Consider the following 12,500-nt stretch of genomic DNA (forward strand, 5'->3'; position numbering starts at 1 on the left):
TCTACACCTTCTCTGTACCTTCTCTACACCTCCTCTGTACCTCCTCTTCACCTCTGCACCTTCTCTGTACCTCATCTACACCTCCTCTGTACCTTCTCTACACCTCCTCTGTACCTCCTCTTCACCTCTGCACCTTCTCTGTACCTCCTCTACACCTTCTCTGTACCTCCTCAACACCTTCTCTGTACCTCCTCTGTACCTCCTCTGCACCTCCTGTGTACCTTCACTGTACCTCCTCAACACCTCCTCTGTACCTCTTCTGTACCTCCTTTTTACCTCCTCAACACCTCCTCTGTACCTCTTCTGTACCTCCTTTTTACCTCCTCAACACCTCCTCTGTACCTCTTCTGTACCTCCTTTTTACCTCCTCAACACCTCCTCTGTACCTCTTCACCTTTTCTGTACCTCTTCTACACCTCCTCTGTACGTCCTCTGTACCTCTTCTGTACCTCCTTTTTACCTCCTCAACACTTCCTCTACACCTCCTCTGTACCTCCTCTACACCTCCTCTGTACCTCTTCACCTCCTCTTCACCTCTGCACCTTCTCTGTACCTCCTCTACACCTCTGTACCTCCTCTACTCCTTCTCTGTACCTCCTCTGCACCTCCTCTGCACCTTCTCTGTACCTCCTCAACACCTCCTCTGTACCTTCTCTACACCTCCTCTGTACCTCCTCTGCACCTCCTCTGCACCTTCTCTGTACCTCCTCAACACCTCCTCTGTACCTTCTCTACACCTCCTCTGTACCTTCTCTACACCTCCTCTGTACCTCCTCTTCACCTCTGCACCTTCTGTGTACCTCCTCTACACCACCTCTGTACCTTCTCTACACCTCCTCTGTACCTCCTCTTCACCTCTGCACCTTCTCTGTACCTCCTCTACACTTCTGTACCTCCTCTACACCTTCTCTGTACCTCCTCAACACCTTCTCTGTACCTCCTCTGTACCTCCTCTGCACCTCCTGTGTACCTTCTCTGTACCTCCTCTACACCTCCTCTGTACCTTCTCTACACCTCCTCTGTACCTCCTCTTCACCTCTGCACCTTCTCTGTACCTCCTCAACACCTCCTCTGTACCTCCTCTACACCTCCTCTGTACCTCCTCTGCACCTCCTGTGTACCTTCTCTGTACCTCCTCTTCACCTCCTCTGTACCTTCTCTACACCTCCTCTGCTCCTTCTCTGTACCTCCTCAACACCTCCTCTGTACCTTCTCTACACCTCCTCTTCACCTCCTCTGTACCTTCTCTGTACCTCCTCAACACCTTCTCTGTACCTCCTCTACACCTCCTCTGTACCTCCTCTGCACCTCCTCTGCACCTTCTCTGTACCTCCTCAACACCTCCTCTGTACCTCCTCAACACCTCCTCTGTACCTTCTCTGTACCTCCTCAACACCTCCTCTTCACCTCCTCTGTACCTTCTCTACACCTCCTCTGCACCTTCTCTGTACCTCCTCAACACCTCCTCTTCACCTCCTCTGTACCTTCTCTACACCCCCTCTACACCACTTTTTCACAGCAGTGTGTGTGTGTGTGTGTTTAGGATGGCACAGTAATCATGCACACCGTAAGAAGAGGACAGTACCTGAGGTCCTTGCGCCCCCCATGTGAGAGCGCGTTACCTGTGTGTGTTACACATCTGGCCATGTCGTGGGAGGGGCATGTGGTGGTACACACCTGTGTGGAGGGCAAAGCCACACTCAAGGTAACACACACACACACACATACACACACATACATGGTCCACCATGAGATCAAAGAGAAGCATCAAAGAGAAGCATCAAAGATAAGTTTGAGATGAATTGAAAAGCCAGTTGTAAGCCAGACCTTCTACTAAATGGTCACACTGGACAGTTACTGTTCGAGCGGAGACTGTTATAGTCCCTCCAGAGGATGAGGGGGTGGTGGTTTTGGAATGGCACGACCAGCAAGCTCATGGTCCAGAGCTGGAGAACGTGGGCGAACTGGTTTTGGACTGAATAATCAAGTGACCTTCACCTGACCGCAACACTGTTTTATATATATATAAGTGCTATCCATATATTTTTGACCCGGTTGCTTATGTGGAGGAGCCAGTAGGAGGCGCGCTGATGTTCTCCGTGTGTGCTTATGTGGAGGAGCCAGTAGGAGGCGCGCTGATGTTCTCCGTGTGTGCTTATGTGGAGGAGCCAGTAGGAGGCGTGCTGATGTTCTCCGTGTGTGCTTATGTGGAGGAGCCAGTAGGAGGCGCGCTGATGTTCTCCGTGTGTGCTTATGTGGAGGAGCCAGTAGGAGGCGCGCTGATGTTCTCCGTGTGTGCTTATGTGGAGGAGCCAGTAGGAGGCGCGCTGATGTTCTCCGTGTGTGCTTATGTGGAGGAGCCAGTAGGAGGCGCGCTGATGTTCTCCGTGTGTGCTTATGTGGAGGAGCCAGTAGGAGGCGCGCTGATGTTCTCTGTGTGTGCTTATGTGGAGGAGCCAGTAGGAGGCGCGCTGATGTTCTCTGTGTGTGCTTATGTGGAGGAGCCAGTAGGAGGCGCACTGATGTTCTCCGTGTGTGTTGATGTTTAGGATAAGAACGCGCTGCACCTGTACTCGGTGAACGGGAAGCACCTGAGCACTGAAGCTCTGAAGGACCAGGTGATGGACGTGTGTGTGTCAGGAGAGTTCATCATCACCGGGAGTGAGCAGGGCTTCCTCTCCATCAGAGACCTGTACAGGTACACTACACCTCCTCTGTACCTCCTCTACATCTCCTCTACACTTCCTCTGCACCTCCTCTACACCTCCATTACACATCATTCCTCTCCATCAGAGACCTGTACAAGTACATCTCCTCTGTACCTCCTCTGTACCACCTCTACACCTCCTCTACATCTCCTCTACATCTCCTCTGTACCTCCTCTGCACCTCCTCTACACCTCCTCTGTATCTCCTCTACACCTCCTCTACACCTCCTCTACATCTCCTCTACACTTCCTCTGCACCACCTCTACACCTCCATTACACATCATTCCTCTCCATCAGAGACCTGTACAAGTACACCTCCTCTGTACCTCCTCTGTACCACCTCTACACCTCCTCTACATCTCCTCTACATCTCCTCTGTACCTCCTCTGCACCTCCTCTACACCTCCTCTGTATCTCCTCTACACCTCCTCTACACCTCCTCTACATCTCCTCTACATCTCCTCTACACTTCCTCTGCACCACCTCTACACCTCCATTACACATCATTCCTCTCCATCAGAGACCTGTACAAGTACACCTCCTCTGTACCACCTCTACACCTCCTCTACATCTCCTCTGTACCACCTCTACACCTCCTCTACATCTCTGTACCTCCTCTACACCTCCTCTACACCTCCTCTGTATCTCCTCTACACCTCCTCTACATCTCTGTACCTCCTCTACACCTCCTCTACACCTCCTCTGTATCTCCTCTACACCTCCTCTACATCTCCTCTGTACCACCTCTACACCTACTCTACATCTCCTCTACACCTCCTCTACACCTCCTCTACATCTCCTCTGTACCACCTCTACACCTCCTCTACATCTCCTCTGTACCTCCTCTACACCTCCTCTACACCTCCTCTGTATCTCCTCTACACCTCCTCTACCTCCTCTACACCTCCTCTGCCTCCTCTACGCCTCCTCTGCACCCCCTTTACACCTCTGTACCTCCTCTACACCTCCTCTGCACCTCCTCTACACCTCCTCTACATCTCCTCTACACCTCCTCTGTACCTCCTCAACACCTCCTCTACACCTTCTCTGTACCTCCTCTACACCTCCTCAACACCTCCTCTGCACCTCCTCTGCACCTCCTCTACACCTCCTCTTCACCTCCTCTACACCTCTACACCACCTCTACACCTCTTCACCTCCTCTGCACTTCCTCTGTACCTTCTCTGCACCTTTGCATCTTTTTTGTACCTCCTCTACACCTTTTCTGTACCTCCTCTACACCTCAGTACCTTCTCTAATCCTGCTCTGTACCTTCTCTAAATCTGCTCGGTACCTCCTCTACACCTCCTCTACCTCCTCTACACCTCCTCTGTACCTCCTCAACACCTCCTCTACACCTCCTCTGTACCTCCTCTACACCTCCTCTTCACCTCCTCTACACCTCCTCTACACCTCTACACCTCCTCTACACCTCCTCTACCTCCTCTACACCTCCTCTACACCTCCTCTGCACCTCCTCTACACCTCTACACCTCCTCTTCACCTCCTCTACACCTCTACACCACCTCTACACCTCTTCACCTCCTCTGCACCTCCTCTGCACTTCCTCTGTACCTTCTCTGCACCTTTGCATCTTTTTTGTACCTCCTCTACACCTTTTCTGTACCTCCTCTACACCTCAGTACCTTCTCTAATCCTGCTCTGTACCTTCTCTAATCCTGCTCTGTACCTCCTCTACACATCCTCTGTACCTCATCATAAGTTCATCATAAGTTGGGTGAATGGGTGTGGCCGGGACACCTGATGCTTTTGGATGCATATAGTGTGTTTTGTTGTCATGGCAGCCTGGCGCTGTGTGTGAGCCCGGTGGCGATGCGGGTACCGATCCGGTGTGTATCAGTACCGAAGGAGCAATCGCACGTACTGCTGGGTCTGCAGGACGGAAAACTCATCGTGGTGGGAGTGGGAAAACCGACCGAGGTAACACGCACACACACACACACTCACACACACACACACACACACACACACACACTCATACACACACACTTACATATTCATACACACTTTATTCTCCTCCTCTTCTCCAGATGCGTCCGGGTCAGATCACGAGGAAGCTGTGGGGCAGTAAACGCCTGAACCAGATCTCGTCGGGGGAGACGGAGTACCCCACCCAGGAGCAGATCTGACCCCATCCTCCCCCCCGCCAGTCTTTAGGAACGCCCACTTTCAGGAGAGTGAAGTGTTGGACGGGCGCGGGCGCTCGCGTTCAGCACAGTGTGTTATACAGAGTCTATTACACACCTTACTACCCCCTACCTACCCCTGTACCTACCCCTGTACCTACCCCTCCGAAAGATAAACACTCACACACACATTATCATCACAACCTATTATCTGTCACACAAGTGTGTGTGTGTGTGTGTGTGTGTGTGTGTGAGTGTGTCAACAGTCTTATGCAAAAGTTTACACGCCCCCGCTCAAATTCCACATTTCTTTTTTTAATGTTTGATCTTCCGACGCGCTCACGGCTGAGCTGGAACACGTCCTGTTCCTACAGAGAACCGTAACGCGTACAGAGGAACACGCTGTACACTCGGTATTTCTCTGCCGCTCGGACAGCAGGGGGCGCCGATGCAGCAGTTCGGTCTTTTATTAGTGGAACATCTCTCCAATGATGAGAACCGGGTTCTCCGCAGCCGTGCACCTCCACAGTAGACCGCGGCGCTCCCTAAGCACCTTTGTTTCGTCAAATTGTCAAAATTTCTTTATATATATATATATATATATATATATAGACGTGAGGTTTGAGCCGGGGCGTCCGTAAACTTCTGACTACGTGTCTCGTGAACGTCTGAACGCGTGCTGATTTATTACTTGAACTGTGGTTTATTTATTACAATGAAGGCGTGATTTTATTATAATAAATTAATTTTAGCACACTACAGTGATTAAGGGCTTTCCGATTCATCTCTCTAAGCAATACCCCCCCCCCCCACACACACACCCCACCCCACACCCCCCCACACCTAGTAAACGACTTCTGACAGTACAAGTACATTCCAGTCTGATGCGCCCACTGACCAATCCTCCGAGTCTTCCTGTGAAGCGCGTGTGACCGGGGCGGGTTTGCCGTTGCCACGCCCGTCTCTTTTAACCTCCACCTTTAAGCCATTTGTACTGAGTTTACTATGCAGAACGCGTCCAGAACCCCAGGGCCGCGGGTACGAAGCCCTCCCGTCCGTATTTAGGTCCCAGAACCAGGTGTAAATCAGGTGCTGCTGGTTGTGGTTGCCAGGTCTGTATTTTTCCTGCCAAATTGAGTGAATAATTAGCCGCGTGAGGCTTCTTGGCTTCTACATTCCACTGTAATTCATTAATTCCGCGCTCGTTAGCTCTGCACGTTCCTGCTTTAGGTTACACTGTATGGACAAAAGTATTGGGACGCCCTTTTCTGCTTCTAATTATTGACTCGTGCATTTTATGCAGCCACGACAGTTGACTTCTCTCCTCTACACCTCCTTTGTACCTCCTCTGTACCTCCTCTGTACCTCCTCTACACCTTCACTTCCTTCGTACCTCCTCTGCACCTCCTCTACACCTCCTCTACACCTCTTCTTTGCCTTCACCTCCTTTGCATCTCTTCTACACCTCTGCATCTCCTCTGTACCTCCTCCGCATCTCCTCTGTACCTCCTCTGCACCGCCTCTACAATTCCACTGTACCTTTTCTGCACTTCCTCCATACCTCCTCTGGACCTTCTCCTCCAGTGTACCTCCTCTACACCTCCTTTGCACTTCCTTTGCACCTCGTCTACACCTCCTCTGCATCTCCTATGCACCTCCTTCGTACCTCCTCTACACCTCTTCTACACCTTCACCTCCTTTGCATCTCCTCTACACCTCCTCTGTACCTCCTTTTTACCTCTACTTTTTTACACCTCCTCTGCACCTCCTCTACACCTCTGTATCTCCTCTACACCTCCTCTACACCTCCTCTGTACCTCCTCTGTACCTCCTCTGTACCTCCTCTACACCTCCTCTGTACCTCCTCTACACCTGACTGGATTAGAAAAGAGTCTTTCCCAAACTGTTGGAGATATGTTATTCATGTTATTCACCATAAGTTATTGATGTTATGGGTGTGGCCGGGACACCTGATGCTTTTGGGTCATATAGTGTGTTTTATGGTTGTCATGGCACATACACTGTATGGACCAAAGTATTGGGACGCCCTTTTCTGCTTCTAATTATTGACTCGTGCATTTCATGCATTTCCACGACAGTTTCTAACAGGTGTAATAAATCAACAGTGCAAAGGAAATCATGTGCTTCCTTAATATTCTTTGCAGCAACAGTTTAAAGAAGGCCCATTTCTGTTACAGCATGACATGACTCAGCACTCAACAGCTCTGGGATGAACCGGAACACCGACCGAGGCTTTTTTTGACTGACACATGGGCAGAAATTCCCACTGACACATTTCTCAGTCTTGTGAGAAGCTTCTCAGACGAGCGGCTGAAAAGATCACACAGAAGTCACGTTTGTTTTTAAAATGGGACGTTTGACAAGCTCTCAGTCAGGCGTCCAAATACTTTTGGCCACGTAGAGTACATTATCCTTCTCATGATAATATCTGTAATAAGCTATTTTTTGTAAACCATGTTGCTTCTCTGCCTTTAGGCGCTGCTTAAATCAGTCAGATCTGGCAACCCTGATCATAGTGGCACTCACAGGCTTTGAAGAGTCAAGTGAAGCTTGATGATTTTTATATATTTGCCTGTTTCTTAAATGCACAAAAATGTAAATCAGATTAATTTTAGAATTTTATATCAGAGGGTTTATTATTATTATTAATTATTATTATTTTTAATAGTCGTGTGTTTATCCGAACAAATCTAACAGAATCTAACCCGGCGTCTGAGAGTCGTCGCTCTTCTCGCTGCTTACTGGTTCCGAGTCCAGTCTCTTCCAGTCTTTCTTCCAGAGCTCTGTGGTCGACTGTTTTCACCATCTCTGAGCAGCTTGTAGGGTTCGGCTCGACACGCCCGATCAGCTACAGCTTGAGTAAACTGATTGTCGATGCCAGACGCTACCTGAGCGCAGATCTTCAGCTTCATACCCTTCGTTAGCCCTGGCTTTTTGGGTTGCAGTTCGAAGTCTTTATGCATTTTGTATTTTCAATCGTTCGATAGTGTTTGCATGCACGTGTGTGAACGTTGTGCGTTGTCGTGAACCCGATAGTTCCGTCCGGGACGTTACGGAATGTTCTGGAACTTGAAATACAGCCAAGCCAAGATGTGGTTTGCTTCTTCAGATCCTATTTTAAACCCTATTTTGAAACACTACAGGGCTAAAAGTATGTGGACATCCCGCTAATGATTGATTTTAGGTGATTCAGCCACGCCTTTTACTGGGAGGTGAATGAAATGAGCGATAAATAGCATCGATGATATATAGTCACGCGTTTCGGGTTTGGTGTGGTGGAACCCCTGACATGCATAGCACAGCTGTGGGATGAATTGGAACGTCCGTTGCGAATCAGAGCCTTCTTGTCCGACCTCGTGTGTTTAACAGCGACGTCACGAACTCCAGCAGCAGTGAGAACGCCCGATATCATTCAGATTAATGCACACGGTTTTGGAACGGTCAGGCGATTTTCCGAACCAGGTTCTGAGCTAAACGTTAGAATTTATTATATAATAAAAAACGTACAAGCATTCAGGACACGTTCTGAACCTTATTTTTTTATTTTTTATTAATTTGTGAATTTAAAATGCTTTTTTAATATTTGCAGTGAGAGATGAAGCTAATACACACCACACAAGCAGATACACAAACTCATCTAGTCGTTTAATAAAAAGTTTAGTGCTAAATGCTAAACGATTCCTTTTCTTCTTCTCTGGATCGTTCATGAATCACGTGGACGTTCGCATTTCATTTCTTCTCGTTATTAATCCTGCGTAAGGAGATCCGAGTGCCTTTTTTATTCCTTATCATCCCTGTACGATCTGTATCCAGCATTCCAGAAACCGGGAATAAAGGAGGAAAATCTGAGTGTTTGATATCCGACGTGTGATTTGGCGTCACAAATGTGTGTGTGTGTGTGTGTGTGTGTGTGTGTGTGTGTATGTATTTATAATGCAGTATGTACAGCATGATTTTGATTTCTGTCCGAATTCTATTTTTTTGCACTGTGCAGGTACGATTACGGTTGTAAGAGATTTTTAATTTGAAATGTTTCTGATCTTTACAGATGAAAGGTTTGTAAACGCACCTATCGGAATGATCATTAAAGTGGTGTTTAAATAAGTTCACCTGGAGTCTGGCTCTTTTTTTCACTCGCATTAGTTCCAAACGCCCCCTTGTGAAGGCTTTATGTTACATCTTGTAAACCACAGTGGGACCAGATTGCATTGTTTTGCATTGTATGTCTTAGGGGGGGGGGTGGCTGCGATGGATTGGCGCCCTGTCCAGAGTAAGTTAGGCTCGGCCCCTTAGTGAAAGGAACTCTTAATGCTTCAGCATACCAAGAGATTTTGGACAATTTCATGCTCCCAACTTTGTGGGAACAGTTTGGGGATGGCCCCTTCCTGTTCCAACATGACTGCGCACCAGTGCACAAAGCACAAGCTCCATAAAGACGTGGATGAGCCAGTTTGGTGTGGAAGAACCTGACTGGCCTGCACAGAGTCCTGACCTCAACCCGATAGATAGAACACCTTTGGGATGAATTGGAGCGGAGACTGTGAGCCAGGCCTTCTCGTCCAACATCAGTGTCTGACCATAAACACACTCCTAAACCTTGTGGGAAGCCTTGCCAGAAGAGTTGAAGCTGTTATAGCTGCAAAGGGTGGCGACATCATATTAAACCCTGTGGATTAAGAATGGGAGTCACTCAAGTTCATGTGTGTGAAGGCAGATGAGCGAATACTTAGCACTCACACTAACAGGTGCACCATAGTGCTCCAAAGTGACATCATTGTAAACAAATCAATCAATTCAAGCATTCAAGGGTTAAATACTTTATTTAAGGGCACTTCGGTGCCAACTTGGCAGTGGTGAGCAGGGGCGGAGCCAGGGGGTGGCCAGTGGTGGCCATGGCCACCATAAAGTAATCTTCGGCCACCCCTCTGGCCCCCCCACCACCGCTTTGCCGGCAATTTTTTTTGCGGAAGCATTTCTGCAGGCAGGAGCAGCGCACCTTAAATAAGTAGTTCTTCATCAAAACAGTGCAGTAATACACTCAACATTAATGTCAACCACCAACACAAGTACAGTAGAACTATTTAGTAGTATTCGTGGCGCGCTACGAGTAAAAGCGCCAGCTGGCTCTGCGCATTCCAGTGTTGCCAGATTGGGCGATTATCCGCCAAATTGGGCGAATTATGTTGGAAAACAATTTAATAGCAGGTAAATAACACTTCTATTGAAAAGAAAATCTTCTGTTTTAAGAAGCTCCAGCATTGTAGAAGGCTATTAAAAGTAAAGTTAATTTTCAATGCTGATTTGGCTTAATAGTGTCGGTCAGTCTGTATCATATTCTTGAAAGAAAATTAAAATGAGTTTTCCATGCATTCACACTGGCATGTTCTGGGATTCAATTGAGTCTCATCAGTACACACAAGTTGGCAGCCAAATGATAAAGTATTGCAAAGGAATATCTTTGAAATTCTTCCTCATAATGTTAAGGTTGCACTTACTGTCTGTATAGGTAAATGAGTGAGTGACCACATAAAAAAAGGTATCAGTTTCTGTGCGACCCCTGTGTGAGCAATGGTCTCAGTCTGGCCACCCCTGTGAAAACTGTCTGGCTCCGCCACTGGTGGTGAGGCCAGTATTTTAACTATTAACTCACCACTTTCCCTATGTGCCCATTTATTTGTAACATTCCATCTATTATGACCCGATTTTGATGCAAAACACCGCGACCCTGACCAGAACGAAGCGGTTCATTTAAATGAACGAATGAATGATCGTGAATTTACCCACGCCGTGCCAAGTTCTCGCGAGATCTCTAGCATCGACGCTGTACAGACTGATAATCTCGCGATATTTCCCCCAGCGGCAATAAACAGTCGCCATCGGTGTGAAGTATCTAAAGATTAGAAAATAATCCGCTGTTTAATCATTTACGGTCTGATTTCATTTCGCACCTTCTAGTACAGAGTAAATCCGATCGCAAAACATCGGACTGTTCTTTTCCCTCACTTGTATAATCAGATGTGAAGTAAAAAAAGTGTGCGGAGTTTGGCCCAGGCGCTCCGTTCCGTCAGCATTAGCGTTAGCATTAGCCGTCTGAGGTGATTGTCGTTAGCATTAGCATTAGCTCTTGTACAGTCGCGGGTGTTCGTGCTCTCTTCAGCCGGCTGCACTCGCACTCACACCGGCTTCATTAGAGATGTTCATCGAGAACCTGGAGGCTCTGAAATCATGGCTCTCCAAAACACTCGAACCGATGTAAGTACTACTTTTAGTGCGTTAGCTTAGCATAATCCGCTAAGGCTGCACTAGATCACTCATGCAGCGTGTTAGCACGTTAGCTCCGCCGCCGTGGTGTTACAAAAGTCTGTCTATGTGGTCCTGTTCGAGTCAAAAGTTTATAGACACCTGTAAAGAACATAATCACAGTGGTCACTATATTAGAAACACGTATTTACTCGTGTAATATTGTTTAATCAGTCACGTGACAGCATCACCATCAGATCAGCATTCTACAGAATAGTGTGAAAGATCATCTTCACATCATTAATCAGATTCTGAGGAAGAAAATCTGATCTGAGTGGTTTGGGTTTGTCAGAAGCTTCTAATCTGCTGGTATTTTCACCACAACACTCTCTAGGACTCACACAGAACGGTGTGGGGGGAAAAACATCCAGTGAGCGGCAGTTATGGAGGCGGAAACACCTTGTTGACACGAGTGCAAAAAAAGAACAGCCAGACTAGTTCGAGCTGTCTGATCTGAGACGCTTCGGTAGTTTCAGTAAGAAGCTGCTGCTGATCTGGAATCTCATTATAACCGCTTTTACGATATAGTGCGAAAGAAAAACATCCAGTGAGCGGCAGTTATGGAGGTCTAAATGCCCTGGTGGTGAAGGAGATCAGTGGAAAGCAGCAGAAGATCCACTCCACGTTGCCTGGTCTGAATCTCAATCTCTGTCAAACCAGTCTGCACGTTCTTCTCTGACCACTCTTATTAATAAGGTGTTTACGCCCATGGAACTGCCGCACACTGGATGTTTTTTTTTTTAGCTATTTTGTGTAAATTCTGGAGACTCTTGTGATGAGAACCAGTCTCATCAGATGTTTCTTCTCCATCCTGTAGGCTGGACGTCTCCATATTTGTATTAAACGCTATAGGATGTGAACAGAATATTGGAAACGTCTGGGACTAGTTTTAGAAGGATTCTTCTCTGGATCTTCTAAGTCTTGGATGTTCGAGCTTTGTTTAAGAACATCATTTGAGGGGCTTCAGAACTTTCTTAGAAGGTTCTGTTGGTGTTCAAGACTGGTGGTTAGGGTAAGTGGCAGGTGAAGACCCGAACACCACCAGCGCACCTCGACCTGTCCACCTCCCTCTCTCGGGCACAGCCGACGGTGTCGACAACACGGATCCGAATTTGAGAGCTGGAGACCTCTGATCTCAGCACATGTGGACAGGTGCATTAGACCGCTGTGCCCCCATAAACCCAAACTGGTCTCATACACCTGGAGCACCTTAAGCCAATCACCAGGAGTGTTGTCCACATACTTTTGGCTGTAGCGCATCATACCCCGTGTGTGTTTTCGGCTCCCTCAGATGTGATGCTGACCCCTCCGCCCTCGCTAAATA

At 47.9% G+C, this 12,500-nt stretch overlaps 2 protein-coding genes across 2 annotated transcripts in view; both read left to right on the forward strand.

The window, feature by feature from the left end:
* The window catches only part of nbeal1 (neurobeachin-like 1), an 88,282-nt gene extending 79,297 nt beyond the window's left edge, over positions 1–8,985 (forward strand). The window contains exons 52-55 of the mRNA XM_062998086.1: positions 1,544–1,705; positions 2,550–2,698; positions 4,514–4,649; positions 4,760–8,985. Of these exons, the coding sequence (XP_062854156.1) occupies positions 1,544–1,705; positions 2,550–2,698; positions 4,514–4,649; positions 4,760–4,858 (546 nt within the window). The 3' untranslated portion in view covers positions 4,859–8,985. The remainder of the gene's footprint in view (positions 1–1,543; positions 1,706–2,549; positions 2,699–4,513; positions 4,650–4,759) is intronic.
* Positions 8,986–10,742: 1,757 nt separating this feature from the next.
* rbm26 (RNA binding motif protein 26) overlaps positions 10,743–12,500 on the forward strand; it is a 35,476-nt gene continuing 33,718 nt past the window's right edge. Inside the window, exons 1-2 of the mRNA XM_062998088.1 lie at positions 10,743–11,128; positions 12,468–12,500. The exon at positions 12,468–12,500 is cut by the window's right edge and continues 86 nt beyond it. Of these exons, the coding sequence (XP_062854158.1) occupies positions 11,070–11,128; positions 12,468–12,500 (92 nt within the window). The 5' untranslated portion in view covers positions 10,743–11,069. The remainder of the gene's footprint in view (positions 11,129–12,467) is intronic.

This window comes from Trichomycterus rosablanca, chromosome 6 (assembly GCF_030014385.1).
Source record: "Trichomycterus rosablanca isolate fTriRos1 chromosome 6, fTriRos1.hap1, whole genome shotgun sequence".
NCBI lineage: Eukaryota > Metazoa > Chordata > Actinopteri > Siluriformes > Trichomycteridae > Trichomycterus > Trichomycterus rosablanca.